The 21,632-nt window shown below is 49.9% G+C and overlaps 1 protein-coding gene and 1 pseudogene across 5 annotated transcripts; one reads left to right on the top strand and one right to left on the bottom strand.

Moving 5' to 3' along the window:
* Positions 1-4,056: 4,056 nt before the first annotated feature.
* On the top strand, positions 4,057-14,740 carry LOC129050320 (golgin subfamily A member 8B-like). 5 transcript variants are annotated; one of them, XM_054532284.2, is made up of 17 exons: positions 4,057-4,202; positions 5,899-6,018; positions 6,901-6,960; positions 7,144-7,224; positions 8,070-8,108; positions 8,374-8,421; positions 8,506-8,590; positions 8,686-8,792; positions 9,796-9,882; positions 9,990-10,097; positions 10,303-10,390; positions 10,773-11,029; positions 11,286-11,480; positions 11,564-11,664; positions 11,747-11,847; positions 11,955-12,110; positions 12,197-14,740. In XM_054532284.2, the coding sequence occupies exons 1-17, from the start codon at positions 4,155-4,157 to the stop codon at positions 12,397-12,399; spliced, it is 1,884 nt and encodes a 627-aa protein (XP_054388259.1). In that variant the 5' UTR covers positions 4,057-4,154; the 3' UTR covers positions 12,400-14,740. The 5 variants fall into 5 exon arrangements, with proteins under 5 accessions (XP_054388259.1, XP_054388262.1, XP_063572511.1 ...); XM_054532287.2 differs by lacking the exon at positions 6,901-6,960; XM_063716441.1 differs by having other exon boundaries at positions 4,084-4,202; positions 6,901-7,224; positions 11,289-11,480.
* Positions 14,741-18,176: 3,436 nt separating this feature from the next.
* LOC129050571 (putative GED domain-containing protein DNM1P34) lies at positions 18,177-19,408 on the bottom strand (annotated as a pseudogene).
* Between the last annotated feature and the right edge of the window lie 2,224 nt (positions 19,409-21,632).

The raw sequence follows: 21,632 nt of genomic DNA, 5'->3' as shown, positions 1-21,632 counted from the left end.
TGTAACATATATGTATATCAGTATGTTTCCTTGTGTTTTACTATGGTAAAATTGTATCTTGCATATAGAGAAATAAGTCTATTAGGGTGAATTTAAAAAAATCTTTACTCTGAGGTGGCAGCCTTGTATAATGAACCATATGTTTAAGCCTTATAAATACATCACACTAGAGCCCAGCATGGTGGCATGCACCTGTAATCTCAGCCACTTGGGAGGCTGAGGCAGGAGGATCGCTTGAATCTAGGAGTTTTAGACCAGCCTGGGCTACATAATGAGATCCCATCTCAGTCAGTCAACCAATCAATCAGTTACACAAAAAAGATCAAGATCTTTCTTGCTCTTTTAGAATGTCTTTCCCAAACATTCTAACAAATGTGTCGGTGTCTAAAACAATGAAAAGGGTTTATGACAGAGTTACAGCAGTCATCAGAGAAAAATCCTGGACAGATTGCAAATGTATACCAGTTGTGAATTTCTATGACTGCAATTGAAATCCAACATTATTTTTGTACAGTCTTCTTGGGTGTATCTGTGTTTAATAACTTGTTTTCAAATTTAGAGGACTGTAGCTATGGTTTCTTCTTAGAGACCTTGACCTTGAGGGGCTCACAGTTTAATGGAAGAGAGAACTGGAAACCAAGAATTAAATGCAGAGAGTGAGGTTCTGCAGTACAGGGTGTGTACAGGGTGCAGAGAAGCACTGTGGCACCATGTTCTGGCCTCATCTTCTACTGCTCTAGACTTCCTGAAATGCCGTTTCCTGACCCTACCTGGACCTCTCTCTGTAGGTGCCGTTCTATCTCCTTGCAAACCTTTTCTACACCTTAAGTGCCTGCGGAAGTTCTGTTTCTTCAGAAGCTTCTTGAAGCCTGCCTCTGGCTCATCCAAATAATTGTTTTGTCTACATCTCTGTTATTTCTTTATAAATAATTGCAGCCAATTCTTATTATTTGCAGTAGTTATATTCTATAAAGTTGCCTGGAACACTGAATTAACCAAATAGCAAACCCTCGTTTCCAGGGTAAATATGTACATAAATACATATGTCATGCAGGTTATCATCTTAATTCCTAAAAACAACTCATACTGGTAGATTGAATTTTCTTTATTTCAAAAAGAATAAAGGAAGTACAGAATTGTAAGTGATTTGTCTGAGGCCGCTCCACTAACAGGTGCCAGTGTTATGATTCAGATCCCATCCAACTGGCCCCAGAGCCACAGCTTCTTGCACTACCCTGCAGTGTCCTCTACTGTCTCTGTCCTCAGGTCATCTTTGTATGAGAGTTGAAACAAGCAGACCAAGGTCACTTTATTTGACCTTAGCTTGGGACGTGTGCAAAGAGTGACAGAGTTTTCACTACTGTGTGTCTATCCAGGAGCCACCTTGAAAGTGCCACAAGTATTAATTTGGGGAGTACAAAGACATTTTAGCAAGTAAGCTAATTTGCAAATATGGGATACACAAATAATGAGGGTCAACTGTATTTGTAAGTGACTGCTAGGGTGTGTTTCATGATAATCCCTTCCCCCAAGAGTGTGGAATGTTTCTTTAGCTTCTTTGATCATTTACTTATTCATTCATGTATTTATTAAGTACTTACTATAAGCGAGACTCTGCTTTAATCTGTGTGAACAAGCTAGAGATTAAGGTCCTGCCCTGTGGATTTTATATTAGAGTAAGAAAGACAGATAGCTAAGTCTGGAGCTCGGGGGGCGAGGCCTAGGTTGGAATTATAGATTCACTTGGCCAGGGTGAAACCTGGTGTGCCCCCTCCTGCTTCACATCCACAGATATACTTCCAGAATATTTCTGTTCTATTCTTTTGTATAAAATCCTCCTTTTGAGCCTCTCTCCATTGATGCATGTCCACCTTTACTTTTGTTGATTTTGAGGCCACTTGCCCATGTAGCTGGCAGGATATTGAAGAAGAATCATACTGACCTGACTCTGCTACCTACCAGCTGAGTTACTTTGGTCAAGCTCTTGGACTTCTGAGCCTGTTTCCTAATTTCAAAAGTGGTGATATGATGTGTTAGGCACTGGTGGGTTGCAAGGAAGAGGCACACATGTATTTCCTTTGTGATGAGGGCCGAATGTTAACTTGGATGGAAAGTCATCCAAGCAGCCATATTGTCTCTGGCCCTAGTACTTTCAAAACCTCACAGAACATTAATTTCGCAGTATTTAGGATAGGACTTGAGCTCTGAAGACCTGTAGTGTGGTTATTTGTTCATATGGCTGTTTTCCATACTAGACCATGAGCTCCATAAGGGCAGGATCTACAGTTTCATCTTTCTATCCTAGGCACTCAGTTCACTGCCTGATACATAGTAATAGAGGCATAAATGTTTCAAAAGTTGAGGAATTTTCAACACTTCCTGAAAGAATAGGAAAATATAAAGGCTTCTCAGAGAAGGTATTATTTAAGCTTTTATTTTTGAGATGATGTCTCAGTCTGTCACCCAAGATGGAGTGCAATGGCACGATCTCAGCTCACTGCAACCTCTGCCTCTCAGGTTCAAGCAATTATCCTGCCTCAGCCTCCCGAGTAGCTGAGATGACAGGCCTCTGCCACCATGCCCAGCTATTTTTTGTATTTTTAATAGAGACGAGGTTTCACCATGTTGGGCAGGCTAGTCTTGGAACTACTGACCTCAGGTGATCTGCCCACTTTCGCCTCCCAAAGTGCTGGGATTATAGGCATGAGCCACCATGCCCAGCCTATTTATGCTGATTCTTTAAGGGTGAGTAGAAATTTTTTCCAAGTGACTTAAACCTTGAGACACTATTCCAAGCAGAGACCAGCAGGGGCAAAGACACAGGGATATAGAAATGTTGAAGTTTATCAAACACTGCTAGCTTTAAAAAACAGAAAAGAAACGATCAAAATCAAAAATTAAAATTAAAAATCACCTAAAAAAAAAAACCTATTAATGGGTTTGGCCAAAGGTGACATCACAATCGAGTTAACTATGACCATAGACACACGGTAATGGATGGAAGTTTTGGGGAAAAAACATAACATTCTCAGGTTGTTGGCAGAGTATCTAGAACAATTTAGAAATACAGACATTGAATTCTGGGAATAATTACGCTGTAGTGAAATCATTTCCTTCTCTGCATATGAAGCATGTATGTGTCGCACACTGTTCAAGGTGCTGAAAATCAGACTCTTCTCAAGGAGCCCATGAGCAATCAAGGGAGATGGATGGGTGAGCTACTGATTATCATGTGACAAGTGGGGTAATAGAGATATGACTAAAATGCTATCCAAAGAAGAAGAAAAGAATTATTCATAACATATGGAGTGCTGGGGAAAGAGTTCTAAAATGAAGCTGGCCAGGTGTGATGGCTCACACTTCTACTGCCTGACCTCAGGTGATCCACCCACCTCGGGCTCCCAAAGTGCTGGGATTACAGGTGTGAGCCACCGCACCCAGCCCAAAAGCTTTGTGTTTTTACGGATATTAACCGTCTTTCCTGTTTAAAAAAAAAAAAGCTTAATAATAATGTAGGAGAATAAGAGAAACATTTTTCCAAAAAAGGAATCATTTTGATTATTTTATCTTACTGGAATGTTGGATAATATAGTCTGCTTCATTAATCATCAAGCATGCTATGGATTTCCCACTTTTATAGGATCTGTATCTCAGTTCAGGTAATACTGGTAATTTTTGTACACTATTTGAAGATGAAAGGTATAGGCCAAAATCATAGACCTTGCATAGAAGCTGGTTGATGAAGACAGCTCTGGAGGAACACACAGATACACACAGAGAGACACACATATATATATATAAAGTATACACACATATGTTTTTTAAAGTCTTAAAGGTTTTAAAGCAAAAGCCAGCCCCTCCCCTCTCTCAGAGTGGGTGGGGACAGCGGTTGCATGGGCAGCTTTCCTGATGAGCCACAGGTCCCTCTGGATACACTGCTGCCCGGCCACGCCCCCTTTCCCTTTCATCTTTCTCATTGACCAATGGGCTTGGAGCATTAAGGCCACACCCCTATTCTGCATTCTACTGGGGCCCTGGTTACGCCTCCTCTGGCTCAGTTACGCAGCTGCCTGCTAGGTGACTGGAGGCGTTGATTGGTGCTCGCTGGGATTTTGCTGACGTGGCCCCAACCCCGCCTCCCTCCCCACCCCACAATGGCAGAAGAAACTCGACAGAGCAAATTAGCTGCAGCCAAGAAAAAGGTAAGGACGTACCAGGTCATGGCTCCCCAACTCAGCCACAGATCCCCTCTGATGACAAGACCGCTGCCAGAGTCCATACTACTCCTGAGGCACACTGGACTTTGCCCCCCAACCCCAGCGCTTCTGGGCTCCCCCTACAAAAGTCTTGTCAGTCAGCCCTGCCCCTTCAGCAAACAGCTCAGTCCCTGCCCTCACCAATCACCCCAGGGTGACTTTGGGCGGGTGACTCCTGGAGCTCCCTGCTCCATTACTGGGCCCTCACCTCTTGCCACCCCAAGTTGGACCTCCCTGGGCATTTTGGGCTCGCGTCTCCGAGGACCTGGGCCCCCCAGCCCCAGGCCCCGCCCTCACCAGTTGTCCCTGGGTGACATTGGGCTGGTGACTCCTGGGGCTCCCTGCTGCAGACTCTGCCCTCCCCTCCTGCTGCCTCAAGGTCGACCTCCCTGGGCTCTTTGTGCTGGCATCTCCAAGGACCTGGGTCACAACCCTGTGTTTCCCTCCCGCATTGTGGAGCGGCGACTCGGACATCGTGCTGATGTGGTCCCTCCCCCGCACTAGGAGGAGTGGAATGTAGTGATGTCACAGTCTGTCTACTAACTGTCATTACTGCAAGACTGGCCTTGGTCTTATGACCCAGTCCCCTAAACATTGTCACACCATTTCTGGTTCTTCTGGTCACAGCAGAAATTTCCAGCTGGAAGGGGAATGGAGACTATGGGACCCAGGAGCAAGAGGTTTCAGGCTGCCTCACTCCCTTACAGATGTTGATGGTGGGAAAAGCCTACACTTCCCCCGTGAACTCAAAACGTTGACAGTATCTCTGGATGGCAATTGGAGAATGGGTTTGGTTTGGTTTGGTTTTCTCCCAGGCTTCTACTTTCCAGAGAGATTTTAACGTTTTTTTCCGAGTTCTCCACCTCATATTCTCATTCTCCATGGTTCTGGGACCAGACTGCCCTTCAGTCAGTGGTCTCTGAAGTGAGATTTCCTCATCTTCTGTGGAATAGACCTTGGGAAACTGAACTTGACAGTTTGAATCTTCCTCATATTGTCTCAACCTGGGGTGCTTTGAGTACCACAGGGTAAATGTGGGACATCTTTGTGAAGCATCAGTTTCCTTTAATTCTCTTGAGATCAAGAGAAAAAACATGAATGTACTTAGGGATGGCAGTCCCATAGGTGTCTAAGAGTATGCCAGACTTCTCTCTGAAATGAGGCTTGGTTTGTCCTCTTTCTGATAAATTCCCAGATTTCACTGAAAGGCTGCCTTCTGCCATGAGGACACATTGATATAAAAGTTTGGGAGGTACTGGTGCACTTCTTCCCACTAACAGACGTGTGAGGATGTATGACTCTAAACCACATGACATACAGCTCCTGCCTACTTAATGTTTCCTTTTCTACCTCTGCCTCTGGGTTTGGTCCCTGGCAGCTGCTGATTCTTGGCAAAACCCCAGAGCTTAGAGTCAGAAGACTGGGTTTCCAAGTTCCAGTATCACCTTTTTCTTTTTCTTTTTTTGTGTTTCTAGCCATGATATCAATCCCTCTCAGTCCCTAAATGATTGTGACACCTTATAGAGTTGTTGGTGTCATTAAATCAGATGGTATATAAGAGTCTTTTATAAAAACTATAAAGGAGGATGTGGCTGTAGGGGCTGATAGTTCTCATGAGTATTACTGCTCTTCTTTCCCACAGTTAAAAGAATATTGGCAGAGAAACAGCCCTGGTGTTCCAGCAGCAGCGAAGAGGAACAGGAAAGCAAATGGCAGTAGCCCTGAGACAGCTGCTTCTGGTGGTTGCCAGTCATCTGAGGCTGTGAGTCTTGCCTGGACAGGCTCCTGGGGACGGGGCCCAAGGGGCAGTAGAGGGCAATTGTTAAGACTGTGGATGGACTGTTGGGTAGTGCTTAAGGATTCTGGATTTGGCAGGGCACGGTGGCTCACGCCTGTAATCCCAACACTTCGGGAGACCGAGACAGGTGGATCCCAAGGTCAGGAGATCGAAACCATCCAGACTAACACGGTGAAAGCCCGTCTCTACTAAAAAATACCAAACAATAAGCCGGGCGTGGTGGCGGGCGCCTGTAGTCCCAGCTTCTGCGGAGTCTGAGGGAGGAGAATGGCGTGAACCTAGGAGGCGGAGCTTGCAGTGAGCCGAGATCACGCCACTGCACTCCAGCCTGGAAGACAGAGAGATACTCTGTTTCAAAAAAGAAAAGAATTCTGGGTTTGAATCCTGCCTCTCCGTCTGCTAGGGATATGATTTATGGCAAGTTGCTTGAGCTCTTTGGGCCTCTCTTTTCACATCTGTATAATAGAGGTGGTATTGTTGGACTTGTATTTGTGCAGTTTAAATGAGATTTATAATTGTTGATTTTATGTTAATCCCTAGTACATGGCCTGCTGTAAACACCCAGGATATGGTCTTTGCTGTTTGAGTTTCCTCATCCCCAGTCTCAAGGGGAAGCCAGGACAATGAGAACAGCCACTTGCCATCAGGAGTCACTGAAAGGGCCCCAGGGTGGGATGGTGCGGAGATAAGAACCAGGAGAGAAGGTGGCACAAAGGAGTTATGGGACAAAGGGTCCAAGATAGGCAGAAAAGAAAATGTTGCCAGTTGATGGGGAAGAAAGGAAGTCGGAGGGCTCAGACACTGAGGGGGACAGAACATCTCCATGTGCATTCTCATCTCTTGTAGTCAGCAACAGGTATCCACGGGGAGGGCCCTACATCATCTGCTACCCTGAAGGATCTGGAGGTAGGAGGCTCTGGGCGGAGGTGCAGTGACCCCACAGGCCAGCCCTCCAACCTCCTCCCACCGCGGGGACTGGGTGCCTCTCTGCCAGCTGAGACAGCGCACACACACCCCAGCCCTAATGATTGTTCTCTCTACCTCTCCCCCAACTCCTCCTCCACCTCCTCCTCTCTGCATGCACCTCAGAGCCCACGCCAAGAACAAGCAGCAGTCCTGGACTCGAGGTCCGTAAAAATCAGTCGACTGAATAACACCATCAAATCTTTGGTAAGAGTCCAGTGGGGTCCCCTGTTTCCACGCTGCCAATCCTAGGCTCTGATTTCCCCTTGGGGCCCTGAAGAAGGGGGCTGGGGGCCCCTGGCATCAAGGGCAGATAGGGAGCTGGGGCACCCAGGACTCACCTGGAGGGACCCCAGGGCATGCAGCATGGCTCTTCTTTTGCTGCCCTCTTTGCCGACTCTCTCCTCTCCAGACGCCCCTACTCGAGTCCTTACTACACATGCCCTGGCGTTGTTGCCTCTTGGGGAAGTGCTGGCCTGACTGCTTGTCAGGGGCCCTGTATTTCTGCCACGACTCAGTCCCTAATTTGATCTTTGATTCTGGACAAGCCACCTCTCCTTTTTGGGCTCGTGTTTCCAGAGGAGGTAGTGAGTATCAAAGGTCTCTGTTAGCTCTAAGAGTCTGAGATTTAAAGACCCCGTAGAATGGAAACCTCAGGGCCAAGGGCTCCTGTCTGTCCTTTTCATCCTATATCAGCTGTGAAGAACCGTACCTGGCCTGTATGTGCTCAGTAAATGTTTACTGAATGAACGCACTTTTCTAAATCACAAGCTGGCAGCAGGGGGAGCCTTTCTCAAACTCCATCTCTAGAGGTTTATGTTACTGTCTTCTCTAGAGATTCCTGATTCAGACTTGGAGTTCTGTGGCTGTGGCTGAAAACCAACAAAGACCCAAATCCTCTGTCCTTTGGAGCTTAGGAACAGTTCCTGTTCCCATTGGGTCTGAGAACTTTGCCTTTAAAATCCATTCCTGGCCCCTGCCTACCGCTTCCTGTCTGGGGAATAGAGTTGAGGGGGCCACCTTCCATCACCTTAATTTGATTCTCCCCACAGAAACAACAGAAGAAACAAGTGGAACATCAGCTGGAAGAAGTAACGTGATTTCTTTGTTTGCTCACGAGATGACTGCAGGGTTTGGGGGGCACTCAGACATAGAGGCCCCAGTCTCGTCTCGCCTACTCCCAGCCTGGGGAAGAAGGCTCACTCCTCAGATTCCACCCCATCCCCACAGGGCCCCTGATAACCTGGTCCCATGGGTGGGTCTGTCCTGGGGCATTGGTGGCATTCTGGGGGCATGTCTCTTGCTGTGCCATCTCTGCCTCTCCGTGGCAAGAGCTCTGTCTTCCTCGTCTTATAGGAAAAGGAAGCAAACAGTGAGAAACAGAAAGCCCAAACGGAGCTAGAGGTGAGTGGAGGGTGTGAAGTTTCCTCCTGTCCTCCGGAGAGTGTTTCTTTCCATTTCAGCACTTGCTTGGCTTTTCTCCCAAAGGTTCAAATCCAGAGATTGAACATAGAGAACAAGAAACTAAATACGGACCTGTATCGCACGAAACGTTCTCTCAGATACTTTGAAGGTGGGAATCTGGGCACCCTGTCATCCTTCAACCTGGCACTTTGACAGGTCTGTAGGGGGAGTCCTTTGAGCCCCATCTCAACTCTGTCATTACAGACGAGTCCAGGGATCTGGCCGGCCGCCTGCAACGTTCATCACAGCGTACAGGAGAGTTAGAGCGGGCTCTCTGTGCTGTCGCCGCCACGCAGAAGAAGCCGGATGGGGTGAGTCTAACCACCTGCGCTGTCCCCTGGGAACCCGGCTTCGCAGATGGAGGAGTGAGCCTAAAGGTCCCTTCTGCAGGATGGAGTGTCCTGCCCAGAAGGCAGCATGGCCATTTCTCACTGATTTTGTGTATGGTTGTTAGAGGCAGCCTGAGGCTGAATCAGCTGCTGTGGGTGAGTTGGGGGGCGCGGTGGGGAGCGAGCACTGGATGCAGAGCTTGGAGGCCAAGTGGCTGTCCTGCCCTTACCTGGCCGTGGTCTTGGCCAAGTCCTAGGTGGGGTGTGGGGTATTGGGTACTTATACTGTGAAGGTACAGAAGGGTACCTTTAGTATATTACCATTTCTGTAGAGAAAGGAAACGTGTGTGTGTGTGTGTGTGTGTGTGTACACACTATGATAATATACATAAAACATGTCTACAAGTGTTCATAAACAACTCAGAAGAGAGCAACGGGGTGGCTAGGAGATACTTCCCTTTTATACCTTCTGAGTTTTGGACTATGTGAATGTATCATCCTTTCAAAAAGTGAATAAAAGATTAATTTTCCCCTTCCTGACTCTGCCCCCACCCCCAGCAAGAAAAATGGGCTTAGAGAATCTGATAGACCTGGGTGTTCAAATCCTAGCTCTGCCTAAGTGATCTTAGGCAAGCACTTAACCTCAAATACTCCATGTTTTTTCATCTACCCAAGAGAGGTAATCATAGTAACTGTCTCCTATGGTGGTTGCGAGGATTCAATGGGATTGCTAGCGAGGTACCTGCTGAAGCACTCCATAAAGGTTCCAACAGTGATAGTCATAACAGTAGCAATGTTATCTAATCTCTCTCCTCGTCCCTTCGAACTTCACTGAGTTTTTTTCAAAACCAGACCACGGGCTTGGAAATGCCTTGATCTTTACTGGCCAAGTTGTATATTGGGTCTAGCCCTAGCCCTTTTAAGGGGCACTGTGTGGAATGGCCCAGGCTCCCCAGATCGAAACTTCTCACTCTTCACCATCCAGTTCTCGAGCCGCAGTAAAGCACTTATGAAGATGCAGTTAGAGCAGTCCATAAGGGAGCAGATACTGCTGAAACGACACGTGACACAGGTGAGGTTTTGCAGAGGGAGGGATGTGGAAGGAAGATGATCCCAGGTGGCCAGGAGCAGGTGAGGACCAGTGACAGCCTTTCCTAACTTCTGTGCCCATTCTTGCAGTTGAAGGAGTTGCTTAAAGAAGTCCAGCTGGAGAGAGATCAATATGCACTACAAATAAAAGGAGAGAGGGCCCAGTGGCAGCAGAGGATGAGGAAAATGTCACAGGAGGTGAGATCTGACCCTTCAGCCTCTCGCCCCCCCAACAACTTAGATAGGTCACTGGATCTTTCTGGGTATCTTTAAAATGGGAATAGTGCAGCCAGAGGTGGTCCTGGGTCTGGGCTTTGTGGAAGTGGGGGCAGAGAGGGAGATGGCAGCCTGTCCAGCCACCAGCCCCTCTCTCCAGGGCCCTTTCCCCCTGTGCTTTGGGCAGGTTTGCACATTGAAGGAGGCGAAGAAGCATGATACGCATCGGGTAGAAGAGCTGGAGAGGAGTTTGTCCAAACTCAAAAACCAGACGGGTAAGATGTGACTGGCATGACCTGGCAGCAGGACTGGCATCAGAGGGCTGTGGGGGTGGCTTAGAATGCCCCAGGAAGGTGGGTGGATGGCAAGGCTTTGAGGCAGAGGGAAAGAGGTCTGTGCCAGGAGACAAGTCTTGTCATCTCCATGAGCCTCAGTGTCCTAATGAGCAAAGAGGGCCCATTGTCAGCCACCCACAGTGCTCTCTATCTGAAAGTGGTTTGGAAGATTGGCTACCATCCGGGTGCGAGGAATCATTAGCAGTGAGGCCAAGTTTGGGGGGCCTGAGAGGAGCTGTGCGCCAAGAGGAGGGTGTTTTGTTGTTTTTTGTTTTTTTGTTTTGAGAATCCAGAGGCCCTTATGGTCTGCTTCCTTTCTCAGCTGAACCACTGCCCCCGGATCCCCCAGCAGTGCCCTCTGAGGTGGAGCTGCAAGATCTGAGGAAGGAGCTGGAGAGAGTGGCAGGAGAGCTCCAGGCTCAGGTGGAAAACAATCGGCGCATCAATCTCCTGAACCGTGGGCAAAAGGAGAGGCTTCGCAAGCAGGAGGAGAGGCTTCAGGAGCAGCAGGAGAGGCTTCGGGAACAGGAGAAGAGGCTTCAGCAGCTGGCCGAGCCACAGAGTGACTACGAGGAGCTGGTGGGTTGCCTCACCTGGGGAGCCTGCCCTCCTCCTTAGCCCTCCAGGCCTTTGTTTCCCCACCTGTAAAATGGGGCAGTGCAGCCCTCACATGAAATATTACTTCCAAAGTCACCCGTGAGTCAGAGCTTTGCTCTGGTGGCTGTGGGAGAGAGGAGAGTATTTTTCTAACCTGCCTCCACCCTTCCCGGTGCCATGGGAGGCAGACACCAAGTTCTGGGGTCTCCAGCTGCAGAACTTGCTTCTCTCTGTCCAGAAGAACGAGGACAAGAGCGCCCTGCAGTTGGAGCAGCAAGTAAAGGAGCTGCAGGAGAAGCTGGGCCAGGTGACGGAGATGGTCACCTCAGCCCAGAAGGAGCCAGAGGCAGCAGCCCCAGCCTCGGGGGCTGGGGGCGAGTCTGTGAGTGGGGAGACCCTCCGGGCCCTGCGGGAAGTCATGGAGAAGCTAGAGGTGAGTGAGTCCTAGCATGGGCCAAGAAGGGCAGGGGTGAGGCAGGTCGCTGCTGAGATGTGACCCCATAATTTTGGCTCCAGAGCGGCCTTATGGACCTCCTGGAGGAGAAGGCGGACCTGAGGGAGCATGTGGAGAAACTGGAAGTTCGATTCATCCAGTACTGGAGAGAGAGATGCCATCAGTGAGTGGGAGACCAGGGCACAGCAGGGGGAGCTGCAGGGCTGTGGGAGGGGCCCCAGCGTCTGAGCCCTTTCCTCCCGCAGGAAAGTGCATCGCCTTCTAACAGAGCCAGGGGGCAGTGCCAAAGACGCGGCACCTGGAGGAGGACATCATCAGGCTGGCCCAGGACAAGGAGGAGGGGAAGGTAGGGTGTGCAACATCCCTGTGGGGGTAGGGGTGGGGGTGCGGGTGGGGGTGGGCATGAGGGTGAGCGCCAGCAGCGGCCTGACAGCTGAGCACCCCTCCCTTCAGGTGAAGCTGCTGGAGCTGCAGGAGATGGTGTTGTGGCTTGTGCCAACTATAACGAGGGGCATGGCAAATTCCTGGCCACTGCCCGGAACCCTGCTGCTGAACCCGGTCCAGGAGCCCCAGCCCCCCAGGAGCTTGGGGCTGCCGACATGCATGGTGGTGAGTAGAGCCCCCAGGCGGGGTGAGCAGGCAGGAGCATGGGGGGCTAGCACTCCACTCAGATCCCCGCCTCCCTCTCTCCAAAGATCTTTGTGAGGTGAGCCTCACCAACAGCGTGGAGCCTGCACAAGGAGAAGCCAGGGAGGGTTCTTCCCAGGACAACCCTACTGCACAGCCAATCGTGCAGCTCCTTGGTGAGATGCAGGACCACCAAGAGCACCCAGGCTTGGGCAGCAACCCCTGTGTGCCATGCTTTTGCTGGGCTTGGCTGCCCAGAAGAAGGAGATAAATACCACCATCATCAAAGAGCTGCTCAAGACATTGTTAAAAACGAAAAAAAGTTACGGGGTTAATCTCCTACACAATTCATTTACTTCATTTGAATGTTACAGCCACTCATGATTATTTGTGTTTCTAATTTATAGTTTAAGTTTATTTGTAGAAAATTAAAGGAGAGTGGGTCTCTGTGGCTCTCACGGATGTTCACTCTGGCATCCTTTAGCATTTTTCTTTTTTAATTTCATAATTGTAGGGCATTAGCATGCATATCGAGTTTGCCCTCACGTGGTGGGAGTTCAAACACACAAAGACCCAGTCGTCGCACAAAACTCTTCTCGCTGGTTTGAAATAGGCTCCCGTGCTTTTTTAATGTTATTGCAGTGTGCATATTCATTACAGAATTCAGATAAAATTTGCTTATGTTCTGCTATTATGCTTGATCTCATCTTAATCACAGTGAGCTCTTCAAGAGCTCAATATGTGCTTTGCCCTCAAGTGTGCACTGTTTATTACTTTGTAATATGCCACTATGAGTACTGACATTTAGAGCTGTTTAAAGGCTGAGAACTGTAAACAGCCTTTCCTTCATTTTCTGTGTATTGGTGATGGGAGTAATAACCTTTTGGGGGAGCTTTTTAAATCTCACAGAAGAGGAAAGTGGCCTGCTCTGGCAGGTATGTGCAGGATAAAGTGTGTTTCATTTGTTCCCGTGCCGAGAATGAGCACTGTACTGTGGCAGTTCCCTTAGGATTTGTATATGCTCTGGGATCATGAAGATATTGCATCGTGAGCTGCAGCAGTTGTACTCTTTTCCAATGACCTAACAAGGGCTTATTTCCGAGGAATGAAAGGCTCCCATCATTGGCTGTGGATGTGGAAAACCTTTCCTAGCTTAGAGCATTTGTATCTATAATACATTTTAAAGTCAGAGTTCATGTTCCCTGTTGTAATCACATGACTTCCTGTCCCAGTTCACAAAAGGGCGCTGGTTGGCGTTCTTCTTAATGTATTTAGTAAAGATCATAAGAAATCCTTTAAGAGTTTAAATGTCCCTGGAACAGGCATACAGGCTCTGGTCAAGAATGAATTAGAGTGAAGGAAAGCTGTGTGACACCTGGCGTTCCTCTCTGTTCATGGAGCTTCTTTGAGGCTTGAAGATTGATTTTACCATCTAGACGTCTCTGGCTAATACCTATTCTTCAACCACCTTGGTTACTCTGACATAGGAATTTCCTTCTTTTCCTTGAGTGGAAAACACTTTAGTAACAAACATTATTATAAACTAATATATGTGAGAGTACTTAGTTGAAACAAAAAGGAATTTTAGTAGACAGTATTATGTTATCTTTGAAAATCAAGGAGAAGTTTATGCAACTTAAAATGTTTACACACTGTGGTGCAATCTACCATTTGTGAATGTCAGTGTATTATCAGGAAACGTGTTTATACAATCGCAGAGTTGTAGTTCCTCACAAACTTCTTTACGAAGAGTGAAATATGTTTTTGTACCTCAGTTTCAGTCAGGGACATATTTTGTGCAATATTTATGTGATTGTGCCTATGAGTGATGAATGAACGCGTTTCAGTCATACGTTGCCTAAATCATAACTTGATGGTGCTTGGGAAAGAATCAACAGTTAAAACTTCATGAAGTTCTAATGTCTGTGTTCCAAAACACATCACATTATTAGGTTGTAGGGAGAGATGTATGTGTGCTCGCTGGGGTGGGGATTTTCTACTCACTAGACCATCTCCATTTTTAGCACTTGGCATCCTCATGATCCTTTTATAAATATGAGATGAACAGGAGAGCAGCAATATGATTTTGCCAATGGAATAACAGATTTGCCGGCATTCAATGAAAGAGGGCACATATTGGGTCCTTGTGACTTCAACTGACTCTTCCAAATTGTATGAATTTATCAATGTATTAGATAAACCCAGTTTCAGAATGATAAAGAAAAGATATTAGACCAAATAATGTGGCTAATTAACAGTGGTATGATTTCTAGCCCGTGGGTTTAAAACTGTATCTTAAAGAGTCATTTTAAAATAATATAAATATTTAAAAATGTAACTGCTATGATTATGCTATGAAATGTTAAAACATTTTAAAATATGAATACTGTAGTTTAAAAGAAAGAAATGGTGGGAAGGAAAAGTAGAGAAAGAAATGCCAATTCCAGTCCAAAGCTTTATTTGCCAAGTTTTCTTAGAAGGAATTTTACCAATGTATGAGTTCTTGTTAACAGAATGTGTAACGGAAATACTGAAAACTTTTGCCTAAAGTGGCATTATTGACTGCTGGCGTGATGCTACTGTAATGTAATAAATTATTAAAATTGTTGCAAAGTGCTGTTTTTGCCTTAAAATTTTATTTTGTGTGTCTTGAAAACTATAGTATTAAAGGTATTGATACTGTGCAAATACTGGGCATGCTTGGCGTGAGATAATCTCTTTCATTTTCACAAAATTGTAGTATAACTATGCAAGTGTTTATTAAAAGAACACAAAATAAAAAAGGTATGGGATTTAAAAAGTTATGGGGTGAAAAAGTTATCGGATAAAAATTGTAAAAATGTGGCAAAAAAGTAGAAAAAAGCTTTCTGAAAAGTTACCAAAAAAAAGTTATGAAAAAGAAGTTATGGGATTTAAAAAAAAAAAAAAGTCATGGGAAAAAGCAGACCACTCTCAGCAAAGCCTGGAGAAGTGGGGCTGGAGTCTCCACTGCCACCATGTCCCTACCACCCCTTCCGAGTCACCCCTTTACAATTAGGGTAGCAAGACAAGACCTCTGTCTAATGGGGAAAGACAAAGAGACCCTTTGCCACCTTGATCAGGGCTGAGTCCTTAAATTTCTGGATGGTGATGATTGTTATTTAACAGCCAGAGGCTGGTGGAGGTGGTTTGTTTGGAGGAGGCCTGATGGCCCCCTTACTCTCACCGTGGCAACTTTTCCCTCAGGGGGGCTCCCTTCTTATTCAGAGAGGCAGGACAGTGGGGCTAACTGTGGACCAGGCGAGGGCACCGGCTGCTGGGGTGGCCCCCCTTCCCCAGTGTACATATTGTGTCTGTGTAAGGTTTTGTATATTCCAGAGGGTAGGGCCGCCCCTGTATCATACCTAGCTGAGGTTGGAGCTGGCACATGGGGAGGAGGTTCTAATAATTATTTGTGGCTGGGAAACTTATTTATTGCTAGCAAAGGACAGAGGAAGGAGGCGGGGATGGAGTCGTGGCTCCCTGGTGATGCGACTCCTGTTTATTTTGCTTTTTATTTTGGAATATATGGATTTAGCCATACTGCCCATCCTGGTGTGTTCCCATTTCCCTCACTGGGTCCTGGAGTTTGTGCCACCAAACGAGGAGCCCTAGAGTGTCTTGAGTATGTCCAGCTAGGCTGTTAGGGACCTTCCAGGTGTGTTACCTGTATGCTGCCTAGTGGCGCCTGGGGAATTCCATGGGGACTGCCATGTTGCCTATGGGGCACAGTCCAGCCCTGACAGCCAACAGGCTCAGAAGCCTGATGTAGCGGTGGCCGGGAAGACAGGTACCAGCACCTAAGGGCACTGACTTCCACCCATCCAAGGCGTCTTCCCTTCCGTCCCCTTGCCTCCCTCCCCTGTCTGCACCTGATGGCCTGTTCTGTCTGTCCCTCCAGAGTGCTGGGCTGCCCCGCAGGCTCCCTTCAGGCTGAGTTCGTGGCCCTGCCCCCTGGTGGCCAGAGCCGGCTTCACAGGACAAGAGCCAGCTAAGTTCCAGGGGCTTTCCAGGAAGTGTCCCTTGGAAAGGCTATGGCCTTTTCACCCCTCCAAACAGCACCCTAAAAATGGCTTGGCCTTTCCCCTCCCCTGAGCTCCACAGAGAACAGAGCCAGCAGAGGACACACTTCCCCGTCATCCAGAAATGGGTTTGATTCTCAGCCAAGGGACAGTAGGACGGGTAGAGACTGTCAGGACACACAGCTGCCTTCACAGCACTCCCATGCTTGGTGGGGGGATGGGAGGGATGGCGGGGGCTGACTCTCCATAGGCCGGGCGTGACAGGGAGGCTCACTGGAGGTCGTGCACTTCGGAGGGGCAATGTCGGGACAGCTTTCTCTTGTTGGGCCACAAAACTCCAAGAGGACAACACGGTGATGGATTCCCAGCACTAGAGGTGAGACGGTTGGCCACGTGTAGGTGTAGAGGTGTGTGTGTGTGTGTGTGTCTGTGTATGGGTATTTATAGATATTTATAGAACAATGCAGGGGCATACCACAGAGGGGGGCACAAGTTTTCACAACGGTCACACCTGGATGTGTCAGCTCACCACTACAACAGACTAAGTCACAGATGAAGGGGGCTGGCTTTGGGGCTGGGGGAGCCACTGCCAAGTCACAGAACAGCCGCCCAGGCAGGCTTGGAAAGGGAGGCCTCTGAGAAGAGGAGGGATCTGTTTAGAGGTCAAAGGGGGGCCTGGGGCTCTCAGGACGGGATGGACTTGCCTGACCCGATCGGCTGGCAGTTGGAGAGAAAGCAGAGAGAAAACAGGGGAGAGAAAAGCGAGCAGAGAGCTGGTGAGGCAAGTGCAGAGCACAGGTGTGCCACAGCAGCTGTGGGAGGGCCAGGGAGGGGAGGGCGCAGGTGCAGGTGTGGCAAGGTTCCTGGAAAAGAGGGGCTGGAAGGGAAAGGGGAGGAAGATGGAGGAGCCAGAGCTTCACAGGTAGTGCCTGGGGACTGTGGCGGCCCTCCCCACCCCACACATGCTGGACTCTTCCATTGCACCCAGGCAGTATACCCACAGGTCAGACCAATGCTCAGCCCCCTTGGGCTTCCCTCTTCTCTGGCCACCAACCAACTTGTCTTCCAAGTTGTCTTCCAACCAACTGGTCCAGGGCCACCTCTCACCTTGGGGAGCCCAACGCAACAGCCACCAGGCCTAACAGAAGGAACATTGCTCGAACAAGGATGATGAAGCTAAATGGGATGGATGGTTGGAGTGATCGCCGGAGCCCCCTCTGGGTGGTCAGAAAGCTCAGGACCCTCTGAAGGGACCCTGGGGGAGGCAGGGTGGTCAGGCAGCCGGGTGCCACTGGATATAGACTTATAAGTCTAAGAGGGGAGCCTCAGCTTCTTGGGGCTTGCAGGTCCCATAGGTGAGGCTGGGTCCTTCCTCCTAGGAAAAGAAGAGGGAGACCATGGCAAGGGAGGTGGGTGGGCTTGCTGGGCAGAGCTCAGCTGGGCCAGCAGGCACTGTGGTCCCCTTGGCTGAAGAGCAGGGCCGACCTCTAGGCGCAACAAGCCAAGGTGCGTGAGCCTGCTGGCTGGTGGTAGTGCTTCAGCAGGGCCCAGGGACCCTGCCTTCAGTGCCATGCTAGCAGCTATGATGGTACGTGGGAGGGAGGAAAGGGGGCTGTGTGCCCCTACGTGACCTGTGAGGTGTGTTTTGGGTTGACCGTGTGTATGGGGCTCTCGAGGTTTTCTCCTAGATCACCACTGTTTTGCCGACAGATAGAGGAGGTGGGACCCTATCACCCCTGCTCTGCAGTGGATTTGGCTCTCAGCACTCCAAGGCATCCAGGCTGGGAGCTGGATGCCCCACCCTGGCAGCATGGCTCAGACAGCACAACAGGTACGACATGCCCAGGATGACATTCCTGGGCCTCTGGCCACCTCAGAGTACAGCCCCACACACAACCCCCTCCAAGCTCTCAGCCCTTACACCATAAACCACGAGCTCCCTGACGGCTCCAGAGAGCACCCACAACTGCCAGCTTGGGCACGGAGCCTGTTCCAAGAGGCCCCAGGCTCAGCCATGGGGGCTGGGGAGCTTTGAGGCCATGGGGGCCAGCCCTGCTACCTGCGTCTGGCAAGGACGCTCTGCACCTGCAGCCAGGAGTTGTCCACGGGTCCCTGTGTGCATGCTGATGGTGGTTGTGCTGATGTCACCGATGATGCTGAGCACCTCCTTCAGTACGTGGTGCATGTGCAGCATCTCATCACGCCACTGTGCCTGCTCTGCCAACTCCTCCATCAGCGTGTTCTGGTTCCCACGCAGGTACAGGTTGGACAGCAACTCTGATCACATGAACTCCTTGGTCTGAGAGAGGGCAAAGAGGGAAGGAGGTTGGGACCTGATGCCTGTGCTGCCCTGATGCCTGTGCTGGAGTGTGCTGGACTTGGAGCCCTGAGTATGGCTTTTCACACGCTGCTTCTACACCACTTAGACTCCAAGATATGCCTCCCCACCGCCCTTTTCTCACTCAGATATGGACACTGAGGTCCAGAGGAAAAGTCACCTGTCCAAGGTCACAGATCTGGGAGGGGACCCAGGACCTATCATGCCACCAGGACACCTGCCTACTCAGTGTTTTTAAAAAAAAGTTTTTGGAGATAGGATCTCACTGTGTCGCTAGGCTGGAGTACAGTGGGTGAGATCACCACTCACTGCAGTCTCAAACTCTTGGGCTCAAAGTGACCCTCCAATGTCAGCCTGTCAAGTAGCTAGGACTATAGGCACATGCCACCACCAAGCCCAGCTATTTTTAAAATATTTGTGTAGAGACCAGGTCTCACTATGTTGCCAAGGCTGGTCTCGAACTCCTGGGCTCAAGCTATCCTCCTGCCTTGGCCTCCCAAAGTGCTGGGATTACAGGCATGGGCCACTGTCCCCAGTCCCATGTTATATTTCTATGAGAAAGCTCTGCTGTGGACCGTGCATCCCTCCCTGGACCTGGTCCCATAGGGCTGGTCAGCATCTCCCCCAGGCCAACATGGCCACCTGCATCTCCAGTGCCACAGGAGCCGCCTGCCCCTATGAGGCGGTGCATGCACGTTGTTGATCATGACGTGCATGATGGTCTTGGGCGTGACACCAACCATGAGGTCCCACATGGTCTTGTTGACAATGGCCATGTAGGAGTCCACCAGGTTCTGGGTGGTTTCCATTTGCCGCTCCAGCTGTGGGTCCATGGAGCGCATGAAGCTGTCGGAGCCATTCTCCTCGGCCTTGTTGTCCTGTCATGGAGAACACAAGGGCATCAAAGTGGCCAGGCCATGCAGCCAGGCTCCAGGAATCCCTAGGATCTCAGCCCCTCCAAGGGTACCTGGAACATTGAGGCACAGAGAGAAGCAACTGGCCTGAACATGCACCCAGCTCCCCACACGCTCTAGACGGTTTCAGGTCTCTGCCTCTTAGGACCCCAGACTCCCCTGATTCAGTCTCATCTTAGTTCTGACTCTAGTGCCCAGAATTTGCCTCAAGTTACAAATCCAGAAATTGGAAAAGAACATCTCCAGGTCCCTTGCCTGGAGACCTGGCCAGAGCTTGTGCCAGGCTGCAGACACCCGGCAAGGGGCAAGAAAAGGGCATACTCACTTTCCCCTTGTCCTGGGAGGCCCATGCACCAACACTGCCACCGTCGCTGCCACCTGGGAACACGGCAAAGTAGACACACACAGAGACGAAAACGGGTAGGGTTGAGTGAACCTGGGACACTGCAGCCCAACTTTAATGTGTTGTGGAATTCTGTTAGCTAATATTTTATTGAGGAGTTTTGCATCAGTATTCATCAGTGATATTGGCCTGTAGTTTTCTTTTTTGGTTTGTATCTTTGATTTTGGTATCAGGGTAATGTTAGCCTTGTAGAATGAGTTTGCAAGTATTCCCTCCTTCTCTATTTTTGGAATCATTTGGGTAAGGTTGGTATTAGTTCTTGTTTAAATGTTTGCTAGAATTCAGCAGTGAATCATCAGGTCCCAGGCTTTTCTTTGCTGGGAGACTTTTTATTACCACTTTGATCCCATTATTTGTTATTGGTTTGTTCAGGTTTTGGGTTTCATCATGGTTCAATCTTGGTAGGTTAGATGTGTCTGGAAATTTATCCATTTTTAGTATGTTTTCCTATTTATTTGCATATAATTGCTGACCACTAGTGATCCTTTGAGGTTTATTTTTCTTTTTTTCTTTCTTTTTGCTATGTCTTGCTCTGTCGCCCAGGCCGGAGTGCAGTGGCGCGATCTCAGCTCACTGCAAGCTCCACCTCCCGGGTTCATGCCATTCTCCTGCCTCAGCCTCCCAAGTAGCTGGGACTACAGGCGTCTGTCAGCACACCTGGCTAATTTTTTTGTATTTTTTTTGGTAGAGACGGGGTTTTACCGTGTTAGCCAGGATGGTCTTCTCTCCTGACCTCCTGATCCGCCTGCCTTAGCCTCCCAAAGTGGTGGGATTACAGGCGTGAGCCACGCCCCCTTGGGACAGGGACACACACACACACACACACACACACACAGATTTAGCGGTTGTGGCGCCCAGTCGCGAGTGTGAAGAAGGGACCAGATGGGTCGGGCAGAAAGGTGCTGGGTCAAGAGAGGAGGGGCAGCCGGGAGCGCGCGCACGCAGGGTGCGCCGGGTTGAGGGGTGAGGGGTGAGGGGTAAGAGGTGAGGGGCCACGAGGACCAGGGCGGGGTAGGGGCAGCCCTTTCCCAGGCGGTAGCGGGGGCGCTGGTGCTGTTGCCCTTTTAAGCTGCGGCTTGACGGGAGCCGCGCCTCCTGTCGGTGGAGTCGGTTATAAAGGGAGCAGCTCCCCAGGCCGCCACACAGCTCCCGCCAAGTCCTCGGTGTCCCTTGCCATTTTCCAGCCGCGCTCCCACGAGGGTCACCGCGGCGGGGAGAGGTGGAGCCGCGAGAGCTCGGCCGGGGGCCCCGCCGGGTGGTCGCGGCCATGACAGCGGCTCGGGACAGGTTCCTTTTCCGCGCCCCTCCCGCCTGAGATGAGGGGAAGATGTCCCTGTCAGCGTTCAAGGCCAAACTGAAGTTGCCGGCTTCTGTCTTCCACGAGAACCAGGAGCCACAGCCGCGGCTCACGCTGCACCGCAACATCAAGGTGAGTCGCCGGGTGGCGGCCTCCCGGGGCAGGGCGAGGGCGGAAAGGGGGTGCCCAGAGTCCCAGGACAAAGGGGAACCTGCCCCAGGGAGGCCCCGGTTCCCCGCCCCTTTCTCCCGCAACTAGCCCGCGGGCACTGCGCCAGGCTTGGGTGGGAGAAGGCGGAGGGCGCGTCTCTCCAACTCCTAGCGCGGGGCTGGCTTGGGGGCTGCTGGCCCCTCTCGGCCCCTGTCGCTGCCCTTCGAGGTGGGAGCCCGCGGCTGCCGGAGCCCTCTTGGGACCCATGGTCGCCCTCAGTGAGCCCACCTGCTCTGGGGACCGCGACAGGGCGGGGCAGGGCGACTCCCGAGTTGTTGGATCCCAGGCGGGGAAGGGGAAAG

Source organism: Pongo abelii, chromosome 16, assembly GCF_028885655.2.
Source record: "Pongo abelii isolate AG06213 chromosome 16, NHGRI_mPonAbe1-v2.0_pri, whole genome shotgun sequence".
Classification (NCBI taxonomy): Eukaryota; Metazoa; Chordata; class Mammalia; order Primates; family Hominidae; genus Pongo; species Pongo abelii.
The sequence above is the reverse complement of the archived record's forward strand: the minus strand, read 5'-3'. Positions and strand labels throughout refer to the sequence as shown.